At 32.2% G+C, this 23,858-nt stretch overlaps 1 protein-coding gene across 5 annotated transcripts in view; it reads left to right on the top strand.

Annotated features, from left to right (window-relative positions):
* LOC106477250 (histone-lysine N-methyltransferase EHMT2-like) overlaps positions 1-23,858 on the top strand; it is a 78,196-nt gene that overhangs the window by 19,868 nt on the left and 34,470 nt on the right. For 3 of the 5 annotated variants that reach the window (XM_022381442.1, XM_022381444.1, XM_022381443.1), the window contains exons 3-12: positions 1,700-4,153; positions 5,377-5,544; positions 6,302-6,390; positions 7,141-7,263; positions 10,022-10,165; positions 15,371-15,573; positions 18,085-18,206; positions 18,528-18,677; positions 21,037-21,143; positions 22,899-23,021. In XM_022381442.1, the coding sequence (XP_022237150.1) occupies positions 2,476-4,153; positions 5,377-5,544; positions 6,302-6,390; positions 7,141-7,263; positions 10,022-10,165; positions 15,371-15,573; positions 18,085-18,206; positions 18,528-18,677; positions 21,037-21,143; positions 22,899-23,021 (2,907 nt within the window). In that variant the 5' untranslated portion in view covers positions 1,700-2,475. The remainder of the gene's footprint in view (positions 1-1,699; positions 4,154-5,376; positions 5,545-6,301; positions 6,391-7,140; positions 7,264-10,021; positions 10,166-15,370; positions 15,574-18,084; positions 18,207-18,527; positions 18,678-21,036; positions 21,144-22,898; positions 23,022-23,858) is intronic. The other 2 variants (XM_022381445.1, XM_022381446.1) reach the window with 1 other exon arrangement.

Raw genomic sequence — 23,858 nt, 5'->3', positions numbered from 1 at the left:
TTTTTTTTTTTTTTTTTTTTTTTTTTTTTTTTTTTTTTTTTTTACTTGCCAGTCAGCCCTACATCTGCTTGATTCATGTAAAAGTTTTCATTCTGTTTACCTCAAAATATTCACAGTAGTGATTATTCTGGAAAAACTTAACTGGCCAGAAATACTGTTAACGGCAAGGGTACCCAACTGATGAAACAATGCATGTTATTCTTTGTAAGTAAGAATGTAGGAGCAGTATATTTAATTACGTATACTCGTTACCAATTAATTTTCATTTTTGAAGTAAAAGGTAGCTTACGGTAAATGAAAGGTAATATCAAATGAAACGTTGATTTTGATTTCAAAATTTAGGAGAACTGTTCAAACGGGGGGAGAAAAAGGTTTTTGGCCTATTATTCAATTACTCTTATGTTAGGATATGTTAAAAGCTATTAATGTAAAATAAATTTTCAGATTTCTTGCTTGAAATTCTCCTTAGAATAATCTATTGCCAGTTGTCATGCAGCTGTAATTGTACCACTAAGGGGTACTTATAATGTTGTTAATGTTTTTAAATGAATACCATTAAAATTGAAAAAGGTTGATTTCAAACATTTAGTGCTAAACCTCACAAAATCTAGCTATGAATACAGAACATAAATAATAACCAAGTTGATGTGTTTTTTTAAATGCTATGAGAGTGTTGTTGGGATACAAAAATTTTTATTTAATCTAGTCATGAATAAACCTCGGAAATTTATGAGCGTATGATAATCTATTCTGAAAATTGTTTACTTCCATCAAACATGTTACTGATTTAAACTTTTTTTTTTCATAGAATATATTACTAATTTGTGGACAGATTAAAAATGTAACATGAAAGTAAGTAACTTAAAACACATTGGTGAAAACTTAGCCGCCTTTCTACATTCAGGTTGCTGCTTATTATACTTGCAGTAATAAATGGGGCCAACTATCTTCTAATATTTTCTTGTTTAAGTTTCTGACCCCTTTATTCTAACTTGGCTGATTTTGTACATGTGAAATGTTTTGATCATGATTGTTACTTCAAAAGATTTGATTTGAGTTTGGTCAAAGAATCATATTGCACAGCATTTTTTACCATGATGCATTTATTTTTCTTAAAGTAGTTTGTTAGATACGACTTTATGATTTTGGAATTCTTACTGTGGAACAGAGCTATTTGTAGCTATTTCCCATTCCTTGTACTTGTTAGGTTTGTTGCATTAGCATAATTCCATAACTTTATAGCTGATAATTGAATAACAGTGGTAACTTAATACACTGCAGACTTTTGAAAGCTGCATAGTCACAAAATGTGATATTAAGAGATAATTTATATCTCAAAGTATAACATTTATTGCAGATAATTAGCTAAAAATATGTTGGTGATGCTTTGAATTTAGCATGACAAATAGCAAAAAAGAATGAAACAAATATGGATGAAAAAGACACTTCATTCCTAAATAATGGAAGCTACTTTTAAGATGTTGGTTAGATTTAGTTTTCTTTATTGTTCTTGAAATGTGTATTCACATACTACACGGTTAAAGCAGAGTACATTTGGTTTGATGTTTACATATTTTTAGGTAAATGATTGTGTGACATTCATATGGATAAGTTAAAAAGTGGTTGTTGAAAGCATCAAATTTTTGAGTATTCTAGTTTTGTTTTAATCATAACTGAATCTTTTCCATCTTTAATGCAGGTGTTTATAGAGGCTGGATCATTTTTCCAAAGTGATGTATGCCTTTACCAGCTTCAACAATAAATCAGTGAAGATTTACTTTCTGAAGAAGAAATCCTTTCAGATGTCAAGAATGTTTTACTCAGTGAAGTTCAATTCACAGATAGACTTTCTAAATACAGACCTTCTCTCTTAATATTCACTTTTCAAGAGGAAAGATAGTAATAAATAAGATTGGTGTCTTAATCATATGCTATTGAATAGCAAGTTAAAATCAGAATTGATCAACAAAAGTAAAAATAAATTGACTATTCTACTTGAAAAACAAAAGATTCAAAATTTTTATTGTAATTTAAATAAAGTATCTAAAGCTGCTAGTTAATGATCAAAGCAAATCTCGGGCAAAAATACTGATACAATTTACTAGTAGCAAAAAATTCCAAAATTATAAGAACATCTTGCTGTGATCCTGTAATATTACAAAAGGAATATTGCATTCATAGACACCCAAATGAATTACAAAAACAAAAGATCTCAAATATAGCGTATTTGAAAAATCAGAGGCACAATAACATAATGGCAAAGAATATTAAAAACAGTGTCTTATTTAGATAAAAAATCTTTTAATGAAATAATTCACCATATTAATATTATCAACTTAAAACTTCTGTGTTTGATTTATGTGAAAATAATGATAAAATAGACAATATTAAAGACATTTTCAAATTGCTGGCTCACATTTTAGGAAGAAAGTTCATTTTGATGTGTATTTCAAGACCTTGTTAAAGTTAGAAGAAATGAATCCATCTGTAGAAAAAAAAGCTTCTCCTGGACTGAGTAAAGAAAAATCTTATTTTGACGACTTTCCTAAAACTTCCAAAAAAAGCTTGGGAAGATTGTACGGTTCTATTACTAAAGAAAAACATTTGGTTGATAAAACATGCAGTCAAACTGGTGGTACTCCAATGAAAGACAGTATAAGAAATGTTAAAAAGACTACCACTGAACTACAGAAAGAGCACATCAAAGCTTCCATTGAAAAAGAAGATTCATCTACATCCAATTCCTTCACTGTTCAAAATAAACCAAAGACTCCTATCTTTACTAATCAAAAACAAGAAGGAAGAGCTAAGATGAGTGCACCTTCAAAAGGTGACCATATTCAGAATCAAGCATTGTTAAAACTGGCTGTGAGTCCTGCAGGGATGATTCGACAAACTTCACATGAAACGAGACCCATTTCTGCTAGCCTACCTGTTTCTAATATGACTGGTTTGAAAAATATTCTCAATTCATTTATGAAAACTTCAATAAGTCAGGTATTAAGAAGTAAAATTGATTCTCAGTCAGAAACCAAATCTGAAAGCAGTGATAATTCCTTGACTCAAGTGAGTGAGCTTTTAGAAAAAAGTGACTTAAAAGGTAAAATTGGAATAACAGAAAATATGAATGAAGATGAGGAAAAAGACACAAATGTGATGGAACATCCTTGTAAAGATATTGAACAAGACGCAGCTTCTGATAACACTAGTGAAGATCATCTTAAAGAGAATAAGAAAATTGCAGATACAAGTAGAATAGAATCACTTTGCACTCAAGTAAATAGCCAGCCAACTAAAAGTCAAAATATTGGTACAGTTTCTTCAACTCCAAAATCTCCAGTTCTACCACAATCATCAACAGTTCCAGTAATCCCTGGTGTTTTACAAAATACTGTTCTAACCAGACAGCAAGTAGCTTTTAAAGTTATGATGGGGAAAAAGAAGAAAAAATCAAAACATTTCAGGGGAGCTACGTATGATCTCTATTTGAGTAAAAGAAAGAAGAAAAACAAAGACAGACCAGGGGAACTTTCTCAACAAAAAGATGATATTTCTAGTATAGCTGGTACAGAAACAAGTAGCTGTATTGATTCTGAAGAAGAGGACAGTGAGACAAGTGAAGGATTTAGAACCTCCTCAGAAGTATCTTTGCAAGATGATGAATCTGATTACGGTCATATATCATCTGGAAGACAAAGTACTGAAACTCATAATTGTGATGAATCTTTACCACTAACATCAGAAATAAAGAAGCAAAAACCCGTTGGGTTGAATGTAATAGACTCACAACAACAAAAAAACTCTGAAAGCAGGCCAAAAGACTGTAAAATGTTTGAGGATGAAGTCAGTAACAATGACAAATCAGAGGTTTTGGATGAACCTTCAAATCTTATTTCCTCAAATTGCCTTCACGTAGAAAGGGCTGAAGAAATGGAAGTGGTCAAAGAAAATTCTATTTCCACTAATGCTGACACTAAAGAAGATGCTGCACTTCTACCAACAGAAGAGCCAGCTGTACCTGAGCCATCTCAGCCATCAGATCTAGCAGTTGATAAGAACTTTAAAAAAGCTGAAGAACCTCCTGTAGTTGAGGAAACTTCTTCAAAAGATAACCTCATGGAAGATGATGGGATTATTGAAGCTGATTCTTATGGTATGTTTTCATCATGTTTATGAGAATTAAATTTATTTTGATACATTATCTTACATTGTTTTTTTTTTGTATTTGCTCATTTTTAAATTAATACTTAAACATTTTAATAATGCTGTTTTAAAAAAATTTGATGTGTTTATTATTGAATAACTACAGAAATATTCAATTGTTAGTAGATTTTATAAATAATACAATTTTTACATGTTCTTGGATTTTACGTTGGTCACTTATTTTGCTGAAACAAGTTTTGTTTGTTGATTTCTTGAATGTGTGCTGAAAAAAAATTATCACTAACCATTAAAAAGTGAAAATCTTTTTTTAATGCCACATAAAATGGTTATTCTTTTTAAAGAAATTCAATGTTTTATCAACTTTTATTTATTGCTATTTTCTACAAAAATGTAGTGTTACATATTGTAATAACATAAATTTGAACTTTTGTTAATAGTTTTTGATATAATTTTTTTTCAATAAAAAATATAGATAGATGTTGGCTCTGTAAATTGAGACTGTACTATAGTGATTTCTGTTAGCAGTTTCAAGAGATATTTGCTGATCTTGATGTGTAACATGAAATACATTGTGCACAAAATTTAGGATCTATAAAGTTAATGTTTTACTTCTATGTAAAGAGGAGTTAGAATACTGTGTAATACTGTTGCAGTTTAAACAATTAATGTTATAGTGTTCTTGCTTACTATTCACAGTAACTGTAGTTTAGACAAACATTTTTACAACTGTATAATATTCTTACAGTTTCTGTAGTGAAAACATATTTATTTAAATAACTTGAAGTTTGTAAAATTTCAACTTGAGTAGAATATTATTACCCAGTCTTTGGACCTTCACCTTTCTCAGTGGTTAAACTGATACTTTCACCAGTTTGAATATTTAATACAATATGTAGCAGTAAGGAATATCAAGTAACCATTTTTTGTGTCTTCATGGCACTATAGCGTGTGGCCTAACAATGATTATTGAAGTAGGTTATGTTGAAGTTTAAATGCAGTAAAGTTAAGAAACTAATAAATTGAAATTGTACTTTCCAACTAAGATATCATGTATGAAATACTAATACTCTAGTGTCGATTTCAGGAAAATTGGTCAGCCAATATAAAAACATTTGAGAACATGCTTATAGGAATATAAATAGTTGGTTATCTGGAATTTATGATCATATATTTTTATAGTGATTTCTAATCTTTTGAATTTATATATTACAGTATCACTTGATACAAAGTCTACTATGTCTAGCATAGCTTCAAGTGTGAAAAGTAGGCAGAGGGTAAAACGTCATCTGCTAAATGACCACAATGAAGTGGATTCATTGGGTTTATCATCATCTGTCTCCATTGGCTCAGATGGAATTGGACAAAAAAAAGCCAAAAAAGGTAACACAGAAAGGTTGTGTAGTTGCTTTAGCCAGAGATGTCTTTTAACATTAATTTTACACTATAAGCAATGTCCTCAGTATTATAAGGTATACATTTTTTTACTGTTGCTTGACTATAAGTAAAATGTTCTGAAGAACAAAACATTTATTTAAAATTTTTTTTTTTTCATATCATAATTCATTGAAATTTTAAGAATTGGCAAATTATATATGCCTTACATTATATTTTACTTCATTTTTTCGGTGACATTGAGTTTTTGACTTGAATTTTCAAACTTTTTAATCTCGATAAGTCAAACCTGAGCATTTTTTTAGAAAAATTGATAAAAAACTGAAGGTTGCGAAAAAGACCAAAATTATATACTGGAATTACTCTTTACTAAATTTAATAGAGCCTTTATATCTCATATAAGGAGAGGGAAAAAAACAATTAATATTATATTGTTCCATAAAAATTAGTATAAATATTAAAAATATTGAAAGGTTGAATTATTTGATCTCACTAATTTTCTTCACAATGAAGTGTAAATATCAGAGTACATTGGATTTGTGTTTCCTTAAAAATCATCACAGTTTTCAGTATTTTGTTTTTATTTCAACAACTGGTGTGTTTTAGCACAGCAAATGTTACATACATAAATTAAGAAAATTTGGTCAGGATTTTACAGAACTATAATTATGAATAATTTTTATTTGGGCAATGTATGTAAAACTTAATAATTCTTTTTCTGAATTTTTTTTAATTATTATTGTAGCTTTTCATGGACCCTGTGGTCCAACTGTTGTTCTTTCAAGTCCTGTTGAAGAAGGAAACCCTGGACTTCTACCTCACATTGAAATTGTGGTAATTGAATGTTCTGCTCTCTTTACAGTATGCCCCATTAACTTTTTCACTTGCCCAAAATATTAAAAACACTGCATCACTAGGGATTGTGTAACTAAAGTGCTGTTTCATTATGGGTGTTCAACAGTAACTCCTAGTTCTTTTTCATCAGCATAAGGTGTGTGTGTGCGGGTATGGCAACACTCATTGTTGTTATTAGAAATAGAAAGTGGGGCTGCTGTCATTATAATTTATTAAAAGTGTTTTGGAACACTAGAAAATAATTTATTTTAACACCCCCCACCACCTTCCCACACACATACAATTTACCTGTAATTTATTATTTTAGCACCCCCTTCCCACACACATATAATTTACCTGTAATTTATTATTTTAACACCTCTCCTTCCCACACACATACAATTTACCTGTAAGGTAATTTATAAGTTTAGCACCTCCCCTTCCCACACACGTACAATTTACCTGTAATGTAATTTGAACATCATTGTAAAGGTCCACTAATTAAGCTCATATTTATCAACTTTTATTAATATTTTGGTTTAATCTTGCTTTCTTTTTAGTAGTGTTTAATTAACTTCTGACTACTATAAAAGTCATTTTTAAATAATAATGTATTTATATAAGAGCTTGTGGAAGAAGCTGAAGTCCCTTAAATTTTTTTTTTAAAACAAAGAAGCTATCAATAAACAATTCTAGTCTTATCAAGTGTGGTCAAGTTAAATAAATACAAAGATTTTCTATATTCCTAAGGTTGACAGCAAACTTCCATTGATGTCTAGATGCACTTGTCAAGGGGCTCCTTTAGATCCTAAAGCTACACAGATAACTGAAGCTAAGATATTTTGTCAGGCCATAGATTCCATCAGTGGCAGGGTAAGAATAAATTTTTATTATGTCGATATATATCTTTACATATAGATACAAGTAATAATGTAATGAAACCATATTGTAATATTTCATCAAAAGTGACAGAAAAATTAATTTGAGTCAACAGCATAAGAAGTTTAGTCGTTGCTTTATTGAGGTTAATTGATGGTGAAAAGGAGCAAGACAGTACTGTTCTAGCATTAGAAAATTAGCTAGGATGATTTTTAAACTTGTGTAATTTTAAGAAATTTGTGCCATTTTGCCATTGAAATATAGATTTTTCATGCTTTGGAAACACGTTGATCAAGACCAACAAATTGTGAGGCAATTTGCTATACACTGGTAACTTATTGGGACAAACCTTATATATGTGTACACTGGTAGTTGTTTGTTTGAACAAACCTTATTTATCCCATTGTTTTCATGTACAATAGTGGAGCTGCTTATTATGTCTTCTACAACTCATGTTCTACCCCATTAGTCCTTATGATCCTGTCTTGGTCAAGGTGGGCATGTCATAACTATCTGTAGAGTTACGTTAACATTTTTATTAAACAACTTTATTATCAATGTAAGGTGGATTTAAACCTAGTTCATGATTCAAAGATTTCTAGTATTGAAATTTTAATGTCTTAATTTCAAAAGGAAATATTTAAGTAGATTTGTAGTGTTCACTTCTCTGGATCACATGATGTCTCTTCCCCTGTTGATTTCCCCCTTTTAGAAATTCTAATTTCTCTATCTCTTTTTATGATTTTCAAATTGTCCAACTATTAGAACACAAACTGTAGGTATTGACAGGCCAAACTATAGAATTTGAATCTCCCTCTTTCTCAAACTGCTGAGATGTAAAAATATCTGTGTCACCTTCCAGTGAAGCTTCTCCCATCTTGTCATAGCTTTGAACAAACTTATTTATGCTTATAACCAATAGAAAGAGTGATTTGTCAGAAAAAAAATCATATTGTCATTCTTTTTGGCAGACAGATGTAGATATTTTGCCTCAGATGGCTCACTTGTGATTGTTATTGTTCACCTTTGAACTTAGTTATGTAGCTTAGTGAGAAAGCCAGTTAAATTATAGTAGTTTTGGTATATTCTATTCTAATGCCTGATATATTTTTTGATGTTCTAACTTGCATGTTTGAAAGTAACATGAAATTTTATTTGAAGAAGTAATTTAGTAAAGAAACTGAGGTCTAACAGTTAAAGCTTGCACTCACAGAGATTACACAGGTCATGCACTTTGCTTGTGAGGCTTACAATACTAGTCAATGATCTAATGCTATAAGTTTATTGCTTTTGATGGATAATTACTGCTGAAATGGGTACAGCAATAAAACCATATAATTAAAGAAAATTGATGTGAACAGATTAACTTTTGAAACTGTGAAGATAAAAAGACCATTAAATCAGTAAAATGATTCATCGAAAGAGAAAAAGGGTATTGTTCATTTTATTTCATATTTTAAACCTTTTGTTTCATTGAACATTGATGATCTTGGTGTTGTTAATGTTAGGGTAGAGAAAATAAGAGAATAAAATATAAAACTTTATCAATAATTTGAAAGAAAAACTTGATATTCATTTAGGAAGTTGTAGATGTTATACAAATGGAATATGAAACTAAGATGGAAAAGGTATTTTTATTCTTAACATGGAAATCATCTTCCACTTAGATTGACTTAGCAAAGGCTTTGGAAATTCATAGAGAAATCTTTAATATAAATAATTCATTAGAAATTCTGATTTTTTTGTGTACAACAGAATTGTAGTGCTTCCTAAAAGCTTGCAAAATTTTGTGATAATATACTTAGAGCATTTATAAATTTAGTGAAGTTGACTATGTATAGCTTCAGTGCTATTGACATAGGGTTATTTTGAATTGAGAAAAATTAAACATATTTGAGTAATGTCTTATGATGATGTATTTTCTTTGTCTGTATAAATTTTATAAGCACACTGTTCAATATTGATTTATAGATTATTTATATATATATATATAACAATTTTAATGTTACAAGTAACTTTTTTTAAGATTGCAGGTTTCATAACAATGTACAGTTGATGTTTTGAAATAGTTGAGAACATTTTGAAGGATGGATAGACATATACAGATAGATAAAAAAGAAACAAGTGATTTGTATATTGTGTGATGCATTATACTTCATTGTATTAACTATCCCAAAATATCTAAATATATTTTATCTAAAAACAAAATTCCTTCCTGTTAGAGAAACAGAAACATTACTTGACTGTTGTACATTTTAAATGCCATGCCAATAAACTTTTAAGTAGGTTAAAGAAATTGTCATTAAGAGTGAATATTGCAAGTGAAAGATTAAAAAGCAAGTTTCTTTTTCTTTCAAGACTTCATTTTACAAGTAATGTTTTTATGACAGCAGGTTTTATGAATAACAGTCATGCTGAAATAGTTGAGCACATTGATCACTTTTTGAATGACGGATGGATGGATATATATATATGTACATACATACATATATTCAACAGCAATAAATGAAACATTTGTATGTTTTTTCTTTCCAACTGTTCTTATTGTATTATAACTATAACTGAATTTCTGATCAATATTCCTGAAATTCTTTGCCAAAAAAAATCAAGCAGTCTTGTGATATAAATGTGATACTTTTAACTTGAAACATATTTTAGTATAATGATTTGCTTGAATGTCTAACATTTATTTTGCTACCTAGTATTTTGTATTTACATTCTAAACATTTTGAATAATTTTGTACTTTTTCAGCTTGTTGGTTGTTGTAATTCTGTAACTTGCCACCAACTTGTACGCCCTTCTGTAAAAATACCTTTTACCACCATGTGTGAGGTTCATTTGTGGCGACTTGCTCAACATCACTGTTGTCCCAGTTGTGGCGTCTTTTGTACTCAGGTAAGTCAGAGTTCCATTTGACATTGCTCTTAACCTCAAGTAACGTGAGGTTTGTTTGGGGTGACTCACTATCATCACTGCTGTCTCAGTTGTGATTTCTTTATTTTTTACCCAGGTAAGTCAGAGTTCCATTCTGTATTGTTCTTAACTCTCAGTGTGTGTGTGAGGTTCACTCATAGCAACTTCCTGAAGATGATGTCATATAGACACCAAAACATATAAAGTCTTTTAGGGCAAGCCCCTGTTTTTAATAATTATTTATTATGTAAGATTTTAACATTGTATTGCTTTTAATTGTAAATAAATTTTGTTCTTTTAAAACTTAACAACTTATCTTGAAATTTATGATTAAAGTTTGTGATAACAATCCATCGTTTGTGTTTCAGAAGTAGTAATTTCGATACAATACCCTGCTGTTTATAATCACATGATAGCTTTCCCAATTCATTGCTGCCCTCTGTATGTACAATTTCTGATCACCACTATCCTTGAAACTCCTGGCTAAGATCACGTGTTTCTGCATGATATTGCTGCATGCAAGTGAGCAGGTAACAACCCTCCACCAATAGAAATGCGACAACACACCCTGCTGACTCCCTCTATACTGATTGTTCAGTCATCACTTCTCAATTCAGCACTCCTGTACACACAGACTTATCTTTTTATTTTGATAGTGAACTTTTCATATTTAGGTGTTTTTCTGTTTTTTTTGTGGACATATCTTTAAAGACATTAAGTGTTGTGGAAATATTTCATGTTGGATTTTCGTTTTCCAACATTTTCTGCACATGCAGATTTTTTGGCCTTTTATTTCCACATATTTATATCACAAGTGTCTGGTGTGGGACAAAAAGATGTTGTTCATACTAGACTTAAAATAGTGTTGGGTTTGTTTTTATCTGTTGAAAAAGTGTTGCTTTTGTATGGTAGGTGATGTAGTCTTGCATGCAGCCTGAACCTTCATTTGAACCTGAAATACCTCCATCTGTGTTCCCATTCATGATGAAAGGGATTTTGCCAGTTTTTTCCTAACATTTACCTTATCTTATACCCATGTTGTCTGGATTCTGCCTAAGCCTTTTCTCATAATTTTGACAGGGTTTCTCAGGTATGTTTCTTTCTCTCCTTCACTTTGTATTTCATTCCCTGCTTTTTACTTTTATGTTTTGTCCCTCCTCTCCAGGTATGCTAGTATATATTTGATTACTTTTACCCCAACTTTGGTGCATGCATGCCTCTTCCACCTTCCTTTGTTACTTATATGCCTGTATTATCTTTCTTAAACTCCTAAACTCTGGAGTGTTTCTTCAGACTCAGGGGTCAGATCCTCTGTCTTTTGCTTGACTTTGCACGCCTCTTCCACCTTCCTTTGTTACTTATATGCCTGTATTATCTTTCTTAAACTCCTAAACTCTGGAGTTTTTCTTCAGACTCAGGGGTCAGATCCTCTGTCTTTTGCTTGACTTTCTTAGGCTTAACTTAATTTTTCCCACCCTCTTCTGACCTTTGACTTTATATTTCTTCTATTCTCCTTCTTTCCCTGGTGATCCACCCTTTCTCTGAGGGATTTTTGGTTGATACTTGTTCATCTTCTAAAGTGATGTGTTTTTTTCTTTGGTCTTATCACTTCATATTTAGTTGACTGATTACTATAATTTATTGGGTGAAATGTCCTTCTTACTCTAGTGCTTTGGCCTCCCATTTATCTTTAATACCTTCATCTGCCAGTGTGATTTTACTGGAGTGCTTCTTTCTCTGGAGTCATGTTGGGACTGCATGCTTGTGTTCTTCTTTATATTCACTGGTTTCCAATCTCTCCCATGTTTCTTCTTTATCTCTTTTTGTCTCCTGTCCTCTTGCTTCCTCTCCACTTCCCATTCCTCTGTTCCCATCCATCCTTTCACTGTTCATAAACTTCAACACTCTCAGTCTTGACAGTGACTGTTCTATAAGCTCATAGATGGTGGGGCCCATTTAGTTCAGTGTGCAGACCTTTGCCCTTCATTTGTGGCTGGAAGTTGTATCAGAGAGCCTTATACTTTGTTTTTTTTTCCTCATCTCCTCCGCTGTTTCCTGTTCCCATTACTTTCCCTCCTCCAAGGGATCTTGTTTCTTACCAACGTCTGTTTATGGCTGTATTGGACCTAATGACTAAAGATGATATTGAACAGGTTTATCGTCTGTCTATAGGATTTTATTCCCGTCTTTTTATTGTTCCCAAAGAATCGGGGTCAGCGTCTGGTCAAAGATATTTCAAGTCTCAGTTAGTTTCTCAACCTCCCTTGATTTACCATGGAGATTCTTCTAACCCTTTGGTGGATGTTTATTTTCACATTTAGTTTCATCCCAACTATCTTCCTTCTTAGGATGCAGCTCATCTGAGTTGTTTGGTGAACTTGGAGAAGTTGCATCTCGTACCCACTCAATATCTCCTTCATTTGGGTGTTTTTCAATTTGCATTTCTACAGGGCTCAGCCTTCTTCTCTTTGTTTGAGGAACATGTCTTCTACCATTCTTCTTACTCCTTCCTTACTCAAATACTTCACCTGGTGGCTCAACAAAACCAATACCACAGAAGGAGTTCCTCTTTCTCATTATATCTAGCAGGGATTATTTTCTTACAATGTTTTGTGGATGTTTAATTATGATCCATGCAGATAACTGTACAGTTGTCTCCTATATCAAATGCCAGGGGGGCGCTTGGTCTTGTTCTCTCTGTTTCCACATGTTCGTACTTCTTTTCTGGGCCCATTCTTTACCAGTATGACATATGGCTTGTCCTATGCCAGGTGTCCTGACTCTTGTTGCTGATTGTCTCTTGAGGCCCAACAAGTGGCCTATGGAGTGGTCTCTTGATTCTTTAGGGTTCAAATGTGCTCTTGTCTGTTGACTCCTCCTATAAATGCATTTGCCACTCATCTCTACACCATGTTTCCCTTTTTCTGCTCTCCAGTTTCTTATCCATCAGCTCTTGCTGTATATGTATTCAGTCAATGCTGGTCCAACCTCTTTCTCTGTGTTTACCCTCCTATTCATCTTCTCTCTTGTGTTCTTTCCTAAATTTAGTATACTCCATGTTGAGTCCTCCTACTAGCTCCATATTGGCTGGCTCAACTATGGTTTCCTCTGTTGAAACTTCTTTGATCCTCTCCTTTTCTACTTCTATCTCTATCACGATCCCTACTCAAATCTTATTCCTACCTCTCACATCTGGCAGTGTCATCACTCTGACTTCACATGTTGGTTTTGTCCAGTCCTTTGTAAGATATTACAGACTCTCTTCACACATAGCATTACTTCTTTCTCATTCCCTACATCCTTTGTTTTACCTTGTCTTTCAAAGAAAATGGCACATTTTCCACAGTTGGCCATTGTGTCATTCTTTCTCCTCTTATCTCCTCTTCCCATACTTCTATCCCCCATCTTTCTAATTTTTTAAATGGCTGTTCGACCAAGGTTTATCACTGTGTTGACCATCACTGACTACAGGGCAGTGCTTTCTCATTTTTAGGTTTCCTGTTCCTGTTATGTATACTCCTCTCCTGTCCTTTTTATGTTCTTCGGCTCTTTTTTTGACATTTCTTCCTACCTTTCCAGCTGTCCTTCCTAGTTGGGTCCTGAATATTGTTTTCCATGCCCTTACCCTTCCTCCCTTTGAGCCTTTAGCCTCTTGTTCCTTTTACCATTTATCACTTAAATCTATTTCAACTTTTTTTTTTGCCTGTGCCCATCAAAGATCTGATATGTATGCCATTGATGCTTCCCATATTTTTTCCATCGTTGTTATATAATTCTTTATCCTGCTTGTGCTCTTCTACCTAAAACATCTGAGGCTCCTAAAGGGGACAGCACATAACTCTCGGCTCGCTATTGAGCTTTTTTAACCCCACTTTCTTCTAATGGAATATGAGAGTTCTTGCTACACATCGTTTCCTAGTTGCTGGGGTGGTGGACTATGGAAGCTTATTCCTGAATATGACTGGTTCTACTCAATAGAAAGTAGAGAGAACAGACAAAAAATTCTAAACATTGCCTGGTTTTGGACTGGAGTTGACTCACCAAGTTAAGTTCACCCTTCTGGCTGGCATTTCCCCATCCTGCCACTGCCAGATAGCAATTCCTGGGTGATCTGGTGTTGGATAGGCCCAGCATAAGCCCTCACTCAAGTGGCTGTTTGAGACCCTCCTCTTACTTCAGACTAGATGACAAGTACCTGATGCTGCCTGGTTTTGGACTGGATCCATCACATATGCTCCTACCCTCCATCTTACCATTGCCCAGATTTTGGATTTACGTGGCCTGGTGTTGGATGTGTGCAGGGTCAACACAAATGAGTTCTTCCTAGGTTAGCAGAAAGGTTACTTTCCTTCTGCTCTGATTCCTGGGATTAAGAAGATGGTTGGGATCCTCCTCCTACTGTGGACTGGATCAAAAATACCTGATGCTGCCTGGTTTTGGACTGGAGTTGATCCACCATGTACACCATTTGGCATGTCTGTAATCTTCTTTTAGACTGTGCTTGTTTTCTGCTTGAATTAGGGATGCATATTTTCAATTGGGTGAAGAGTGTACCCTGGTACAGAAGAGGTGCAACTTTTCTTGCTTTATCTCAAAGTGATGATTGGTATATGCACCATTTTTGCTTGCCAGTAGACAAGAAACTCCCACCTATGATCTGCATGATATTGCTGCACTGTTGCATGCAACAACCCACCACCACCAACAACAGTGCAACACACCATCCTAGCACAACTGGCTCCTACTATACTGGTTGTTGGGAGAGCAGCATTGAATTGAAAAAAGCTATTATGTGAGATGAGGTAAGTTTCTATTGGAAATATATTTTCATTTTTAAAAAATGTTAACTTTTTTTATTGTACATAATAATATTTTGCTCAGGATCACTAAAACTTGAAGTTTACACTTTTAATCAATTCTAAATCATCCTAGAATCTAATAAAACCTACACAATTTGTTAGATATTAAGACTGTACTTGGCCTATTTCACAGTTTATGAGTTGAACTGATTTGTGCTGAAGTCAAAATGCATCATGTGGTTGTACTTGTATGTAAATTATCTGATATACTTTTATAAAGCAGCAAAAGTGATTAAAAACTTGTAAAGCATTTCCTGAAAACAAAAATTACAAAGTTTGCTAACTATATAGTAAATAGGGTTTAGAGTCTTGTATGTGTTTTTTGTAGGGTGATTTTTTGCAGTGCATCACAACCAACAAAGGAAAGAAGCAAATACATCTCTTTCATAAAAAGTGTAAAACAATACAAGGTAATTCAGAAGTTCCTCAGTGTCCACATTGTGGTCGGGCTTCACTGAAGTCAATTCGTCTGGAATTGAATACTCCCACACCTCCCATTTTCTATCTTAGTCAGAAGCCATTATTCACAGTGTAAGTTAAACAGGTGAAACTACTGTTTTCTTCATTTTTGTCATTATTTTCAGTTAATTTAAACTGTCTTGTATTCGAAGTTGTTTGTAAGTTTTAGTAGGTTGTAAAGAAAGAAGTTGTATTATGCTTTGCTGTTGCATTACAGAGAAAAAAGTTTTAAGTATAATTTTTTTTTTCAAAACTAATATTGCACCTGTCAAATTTCTGCTAAGGGAAGGACTGGTAATTGTAAGGAGTCCCTTTTTCCTTTATCATTAGTCCACCATTGTCCAGAAATATTGCTTGGTATTACGTAATATAATTGTTTTTTTCTGAAAATTTGTAAATATTCTTTTAAATAATTAATCCAAACTATACTTTACCAAATCTCAGAAGCTCAGCTTTTTAAACTGAATATGTTTTCTAGACTTGCACATATCTTGTAAATCCCAAAGTAATTTTAACGATTGAATACAAGTTAACTCAGAATTGTAAATCAGTCTTTGTATTTTGTTGACTACTAATTAAGTTCAGTGTCTCTGTATAATATTTTAGATCAATGAATAAGATTTAACAGACTTACTTTATTTTAACCGCTTCTTACATGTACATTTAGCTGTGAGTCCATTTTACTCTGCTACTTTTATTGACTTGTGCCTTATATAAGAGACTTAAGTGTTAACATAATAAAAGTAAAATTTATTTTCATTACTTTTTTATTCACATTAATTGGTTAAATATGTAACTGATAAAAATTATTAATATTTAGCTTGTGTTCATTACTTTGCATTAATCAAAGCTCAGTTTCTTAACTACCACTCAGCTTATACAGAGAGTTGTTTACTATCATGGTTTCAATACAAGAATGGGTTCTTAGGCCATACAGCCATCTCTTTCAACATCAGTAGGGTTCTTTATGGTGTCTGGTTAAGGAACAATGCTCTGCAGTGCAATTTACATTGCAGGATTCTTTTATGTAAAACACAACTTCAGTGCTGTTGTTCATTCTTTTTACATGTTTCCATAATTCATTAGTCATGCATAGACAATGACTTCTAAAAGCCTCTTTAAACAACTGAAAAAGAAGTTGATTAGGGTGTCAGTGAATGGTATAGCATGAATTTCTGTTTGTATTTGCATCTTAGGGAAGAACTGGTTTGTTGACTTGAACATGTGTCGTGACTCTTTGCCTTGATGGAACCATGCATTATTACCATCCAGTCTTAACAAAGATGCCATTTCTTCACTGTATAGTGGTGTCTATATACTCACATGATATGCAAAGTTCATTTAAAACTTTTTCTTTACTCTCTTGATATTTAACTTACCATCATAATTGTAATCTGAAATCATTATACATATACCTTGGAGAAAGTTTCACAATATTTTTTATACAATTTTTGAAATGTTATATCCCTGGTAGGATGGTAATTAATTGTATAGGCTTTTCCATGCATGTATGTGGACTAATGCTTTGTCTATCTAATCTGGTGACATGCTTTCATTTTTGTACAGCTTCTGACAATTTATCCTTGACTGTTCTTTGGTAGAATTTATGAACATGTTTTTATGTTTATTTGTAAACATAAATCTGTGTGAATTATCTTGTTTACACTGCCAATAGAAGTTCCTGCTTTATCTGCAACTGATTGTGTTGTTTTTGGTTATTTCCAGTGTTAAGCTTGTCAATTTTTTCATAACTACCTCCAGTGTGCAGCTGTAGCCAGTCATGGAGTAATCTATTATTTCCTTGTTGGAATCACACCGTCTCTTGCATTATTGACATGGCTTAACACTATAGATATCACCTTCAAAATTCTAAAATTGTGTGCCTTGAATCCTCTAATAATTGCAAAATAGGAGAATGTTGAATTTGGAAGTACTGTAATATAACACTTCCGGAAGGGTTTGATTTTAGGTGCCATCTGCACTTACAAGTCACCATACTTCAACTGAATTGCAATAGGAGGGTCATGGCTTTTAACCTTTGTTGTCACAGCCCATCAGATGGTCAGGGGCAAGCTGATTGGATATGCCAGTTCTTGACCATTGTGAACAACCCTCTTATTTATTAGTTTCAAGTTGTTATTTTAGTTGCTGATTCTATTAGGGATCCATACATCAGGATACCTTTGCATCTATCTACTTGTCATATCTAGTGACTGAAACTTGTTTTAACTAATAGACAGGTGGAAGTTAAAAAGCCCTGTAGGATCATTGGTTGAAAGTCCAACAGGTACAGTGTGTGTAGTACGTGTTAGTACAAAGTAGACAAAATAGTCCTAAAAAGATAACTCTCATATGAGATTTGTTACATTTTAAGGTGTCACATTAGCAGTCAGGCTTGAACTGTAAAATCTATCTATGATTCTTAGAAGCTGAATAGAAGGTTGCAGTAGTTGTTAACTGAAATGAACTAAAACATTATTTTCTTCTTTTACATCTAATTAAGATGTGAATTTCTATTTTGATTAGTTTTTGTGTCAGTGTGAATTTCAGTATATATATTTGAAGAAATCATTTGGTTTTCAGACCCAAAGCAAAGATGGCATTTTCAAGACAATTAGAAATAAAGCGGAAAGGAGAAGAAGAAGAAGAGGCAATTTCATCAAGATCATTCATGGTTCCAGAAACTGGAAAAATTTTGTCATCTGGTAACAACACTTGTGAAATTGACAGAGAATAAGATATGTACCCTAAAAAAGAAAAACAGTTTTAATATAAATACTTATTCAAACAGCCAATAAAGATGAGTAAATTTCAGAATCATGTACCACTAATTTTTTTTTTTTTTTCTAAATCTTATTTTAGAGAAACAAGTATCATTTTAAGGTTTAGACTTTGATATCAAATTTAGCTATAAAATGCATACAACTTGTATACTTGATAATTTTCTTTATAAAAGTTACATGCACAGTATTTCCTGAAAATTTTTATGGAAAATGAGATTCCTTAAGATGATAATTCCTTTTCAGCTGGGTTACCCCTTGGGCCAGATAGAGCTCAGTTAGAGGCACTTCTGATTGCTTTAGCAAGTGATAAGCTACAGAATGTGAGGTATACCATCAAAAGTTTTTATGCCCCAGCTAAAACAGGCAACATTGACAAAATTCTTCAGCTCATTGGTATGTACTGAGGTTAAGAAGAAGATGGTTGTTCTCATCTTTTGTTTCTTCTCTCATTTGGTTTAATTAACATATATCTGAGTTTTTGACACTGCTTGCTTTTAATAACTAATTTTATTCAAGAAATTAAACTCTTTTTGGGCACTTAGTGTTGTAGTTTTTATTTTATAACTAGGGATTGCTAGAAATTTGTTACAAAGAAATTAGGATACTTGCCTGTAAAGTGTTTGCAATATATATTCAAATGAAATATTTAATGCTTAGAAATACTATTTTGAATTGCTGGATTTCATTGCTTTGTTTATTAGAAGGAAAACTGTACTTACTTGTGATGAAAAAAAACAAATCAATATTAAAACAAAAATTTTTACTATATTTTCTGTTCCATCATACATTAAATTAAGGCAGTTTTCATTGTTTCAGTTTCTCTCAGCTACGTTTCTGTTGTTTTTGAAGTTCAGGTAGAAGTTAAAAATATGACCATATGAAGTTTGGAATATTGACCCAATCAGTTTAGACATCTGGGTTGGTTTAACAATCAGACTAGCACTGTACAAACCTAATACTCCTGAAAAACTTTTAAAGTTAAACATAACTTGGGTTAAGTTCAAGAAACAGAAATAATTAGCTTATGTTATTTATAAGGTTGTTTGGACTTAGATCTGTCTTATGTATGAAGTAGCACTGCACCTGCAATACAAGTTACTTCACTTTGTTTCTCCAGCTTTTCAAACTTTGAGTAATCCATTTTTAAGAGATGTTTATTTTAATAATTATTTTTTAAAATTGAATGTAATGATGATTGGATCATGTTTCAGTCTTCTTTCTTCTCCCTCAAGAAATTTTACACTAAGCAGTTAGTCCAGTTTAGTCATTTATTTTTAATTAATACTTTGTGACAAATACACCTAACATTAAGAAATGAGTGTGTAGCCCAGTATACTGTAAAAAAAACAAAAAAACATACAGTTAAAAAGGAATTTTAAAAGTTTTAAAGTAATTGAATATTTTGAACTTAGTTTTTAGCAGATAAGAAAATAGTGTATATCAGATTTTTATTACGGTTTTAAATATATTAGAGACAAGACAGCTGTGGTATACAAAGATATGAAACCCTATAATCTGAGAGCTTTTGAAAGGTGGACCTTTTCCCTTAAGGAGCAAACTGAAGAAGAAATGTACATCTTTCTAAAGCGCTAGGGTTACAGGTTTTTTTTTTATCTTTGTGTTAAATTGATTTCTTGAACTTATGCATTTTTATGTCATCATGAATAGGCATAATTTCCAGGGTGGCAACTATTGACATATCTGTGGGCCTCAAATTAATCAGAGTATATCTTCTGGGCTAACTGTTATGGAATTGTTAGAGGAAATATTATATATGTACAACTAAAGCAGATAATTGTATATGGTGACTGATGGAGAAATGTATGTCATACTGGATTTCAATATAGTAGATTATAACACAGAATGGGCAGGCAAAGTATCATTATGTGTTATAAAATTTTAGTATGATGCCTATACATTACATGATAATGATTTGAAACAAGCCTTAACCTAGTACACCTTATTTACTAAGTAATATGCATAACATGCAATGTTTCTCAGCAGAATTCCATCTTTGTTAACTGCATCAAGTACATGCTGGGTGTTTAAAGGGACGTGTTTTTGTTGTGATGATTAAGGCAGCACAGAATAGAACAGATGTGGGCCCTTTCTACTTACTGACAGTGACACTACCACATACTGGTGTCCTTTTCACTAGGTGACACTAACAGTTCCACATAAAAGTTCTCCAAATAAAGCTGTTATTCGCTATCCATAGAGTTTACACCTGTGAAGTGGGTAGACTAAACTGTGAAGTGTGGGAGACTAAGCCTTTCATGGAGCATGGATTTCAGACTAACTGCAAACTAATGTATAGCATTCCCTGCAAGTGTTGATTTCATGCTCCACATGAGCTTGTGTTATTGTTTGATACATATTCAAGATTACCCACAGACAAAGCTTCCTTCCCATTTTATTTGTTTCTGATACAGTGGGCCATTTTAGGTCCTTAATGACACCAGTTCTTCAGTTGTTGTTGTTGTGTAAATTAAAATATTAATATATTAGTTTAATAATTCATGAGTTAATTTGTATGTAGTTATATTTTATCAAAGGTTTTGTGTTAAAAAATGTTAAGATATGACTTTCCAGTGAACAATCTAAATATGCAAAAATCAAGCAATTGATCAACTTGAAATTAATAAAACTTCTCTTACATCATTTTTTTTTGTACAAGAACTTGTAAAAGTGCAAGAATCTGAATGTTTTAATAATAAATGTATTTATGAATGCCTGTTTGTTTTGAAATTAGCACTGGGTTTTGACCCTAATTACAAATTTGAGGAACATGAGAATGAAACTCCCCTTCATGCAGCATCTAGTGCTGGACATTTGGTTGTTGTGCACCTTTTAGTTCAGGTACTTAGTTTTTTTACATTTCAGTTATATATATTGATAAAGTCCACCTTTTCATTTAAAAACTATAACATTTTCAAAATGAAGTGGCTTTAATTATTAATATTTTATCATTGCAATTTCTTTAAGAACAAGCTCATTACTTATGAAAAGCAAATAAGGAAAAATTTTCATCAGTGAAAGCTGAAAAAAATTCCTATTATAAATGAGTATCACATGTATCCTTCAAAAGTATATAGTTTTCAAAAAGAAAGAAAGTTTTCTTTTAACTAGAAAAATATGTAATCCTTGACTTCACATACACGTTTTTTTTTCAAAATACATCTTAAAAACAAGTGATCTAACTATAGAAATTTTACAAAAATATATCTGATGGATGAAAAATAATTGTTGCATTAGATGTAGTATCTGTTTATGAAGATGACTATTTGCAGCAGTATTTTACTACATATATATACATCCATGATGAAAAGCAATGCTTTTACACCAATGGTAGATTGTCAAACTGGTAGATATATATTATTTATGTGTTAAATAGTAACATCTTTAAAAAAATTACATGCTGCAACTTTTGAGTATATTGAAAGATATTAAAGGCAATTCTCAGCAAATACAATTGCTATAATATTCCTGTAATTGTCTCTACAAGTACAGCTTAAAATGAGGGCTTAGTAGAAACTATAAAAAAAAATAATGGAAGTTGGCAATATTGAATGATGGAAACAAAGTTGAGATAACTCATGACATTTCATCAATGTTAACCTGGAATTATCAGGTGATAAAAGCATGAGGAACATGAAGAAGGAATGCTCTGAAGTGTTATCTGAGCTTCTTTAGATTGTGATTTTACATACACACATGTATACATTATCATTATTTACCAATCAGAACTAAAAATTAACCAAATGAATAATATACCATTAACAAAAAGTGCAACAGTGTAAAATATTAAAAAACTTATATTCTGTAAAGTTCAGAATTATCTGAGAAGCACTTAACATTTTTAATGTACTTTTCAGTTCTCTACTTGTTTTGAAATTGAATTGGAGGTTTTGATTGCTCTTTGTAAACACATTTAAATAATTTTTTTTGAAATTTTAATAGTTGAGTTTTCATGATGAATTTGACAGGACTGCAGTGATATTATTTTTCACAAGATATTTTCCCCCCTCAGTGGCACAGTGGTATGTCTGCAGATTTAAAACGCTAGAAACTGGGTTTTGATACATGTGGTAGGCAGAGCACAGATAGCCCATGGTGCAACTTTGTGCTTAAACTACAGAAGAAAACACAAAACATTTTTAGCTTTATCTATATTTATTGAGGTTGTTGAAATATCTTTCTGTTAAAATAAAGTAAAATTTATTGTAGACTTTTATAAACAGACACAATGCTGTTATGATACACTTTTTGTTGTTCGTTTCATTGCAGTTGGGAGAAAATGATCATTTTGCAGCTCGTAATTTTTAGTGTACCTAATCTTTGTGTTGAATAGGTTAAAAAGGCCTTTGTGAAGTGTATAATGACTTATATGGTGTAGAAAAAAAGACTGCACAGCATAAGTAAAAAGATATGCCATAGAGAAGAGAGTTAGCTATTCATTAGCATTCATCGATTTAGTGGAAAATGTATTTGGCTAGCTGCATTACAAGCAGTGCCAAGGTTATAAGTGTGATTGATAGTGCTAGTTTTAACTCAAAGATTAAGCTGTGCTTACAATTTTTTAATGTCTTCCTAATTCTAATATTAAACTTTCAGGCAGGTGCTGTTCTTGATCACTTGACCAATAAACTGTATACACCACTAATGTATGCAGTAGAGTGTAATCAAGTTCCAGTTGTTGAATATCTTATTAAAGCAGGAACTCAGCTGGATGCCAGGGTAAGTCTTACAGGTGACATTGCATCATTAAGTATCTGGTTAAAACTGAAGTGTTTTTGGATGCCAGGATAAGTCTTATAGATGACATTGCATCAATAAGTATCTGAATTATTAAGCCTGAATTTTGAACCTTTCTGTTTTCTTTTTTAACATATAGGATGGAAATTGGCAAGAATCACAACACATTGTTGATTAAACTCACAGTCCATTAACCCTTTCCAGGCAGGTCACAGGTCAAAGGCCATGTCATTGTTTTTATGGACTTGCATTTAAAATTTTATTGAACTACTATTTTATGAGTTTATGTTAATAAGTTTGGTTTCAAACTGTAGATTATAATTCAAATTTTTAGTATTATACATTATTCAATTTCTTAATTTAAATGTAAATATTAAAAAACTCTGCTAAACATCGATTTTTTTTTTGTCACGTGGTATGTTGAATGCAGCACTGGTTCAAATTAGATGGTTGTGATGTAAAAATACAAAGTCTATAGTTTTGTACGAATTAGGAACTCAAATTACCAAGATAAGAACCTCTTATCTTTTCTATTTGTTAAGGTATTGCTCATGTACTGAATCAAACACAGTGGCCCCCACCCACCTCTTTCCATTTTTTGGAAATTCTCCCTTATATACACTTCTATATATGACATGGATAACCAATCAAAAACTGAAAATGTCCCCTACTGGCTTTCTCAGCCATTTTGATGTGTTATTGAGATAATCTCGTTTTTTTTTCACACAAGATTTCAAGGGGTAAGGTGAGTTTTTAGTGAGCTCGAAATTTTATATATTTTTTAGACTCAAATACAGCTTAGTTGCTAAGCTTGATAAA

This window comes from Limulus polyphemus, unplaced genomic scaffold, assembly GCF_000517525.1.
Source record: "Limulus polyphemus unplaced genomic scaffold, Limulus_polyphemus-2.1.2 Scaffold164, whole genome shotgun sequence".
NCBI lineage: Eukaryota > Metazoa > Arthropoda > Merostomata > Xiphosura > Limulidae > Limulus > Limulus polyphemus.
This window is presented reverse-complemented; position numbering and strand designations above follow the sequence as displayed.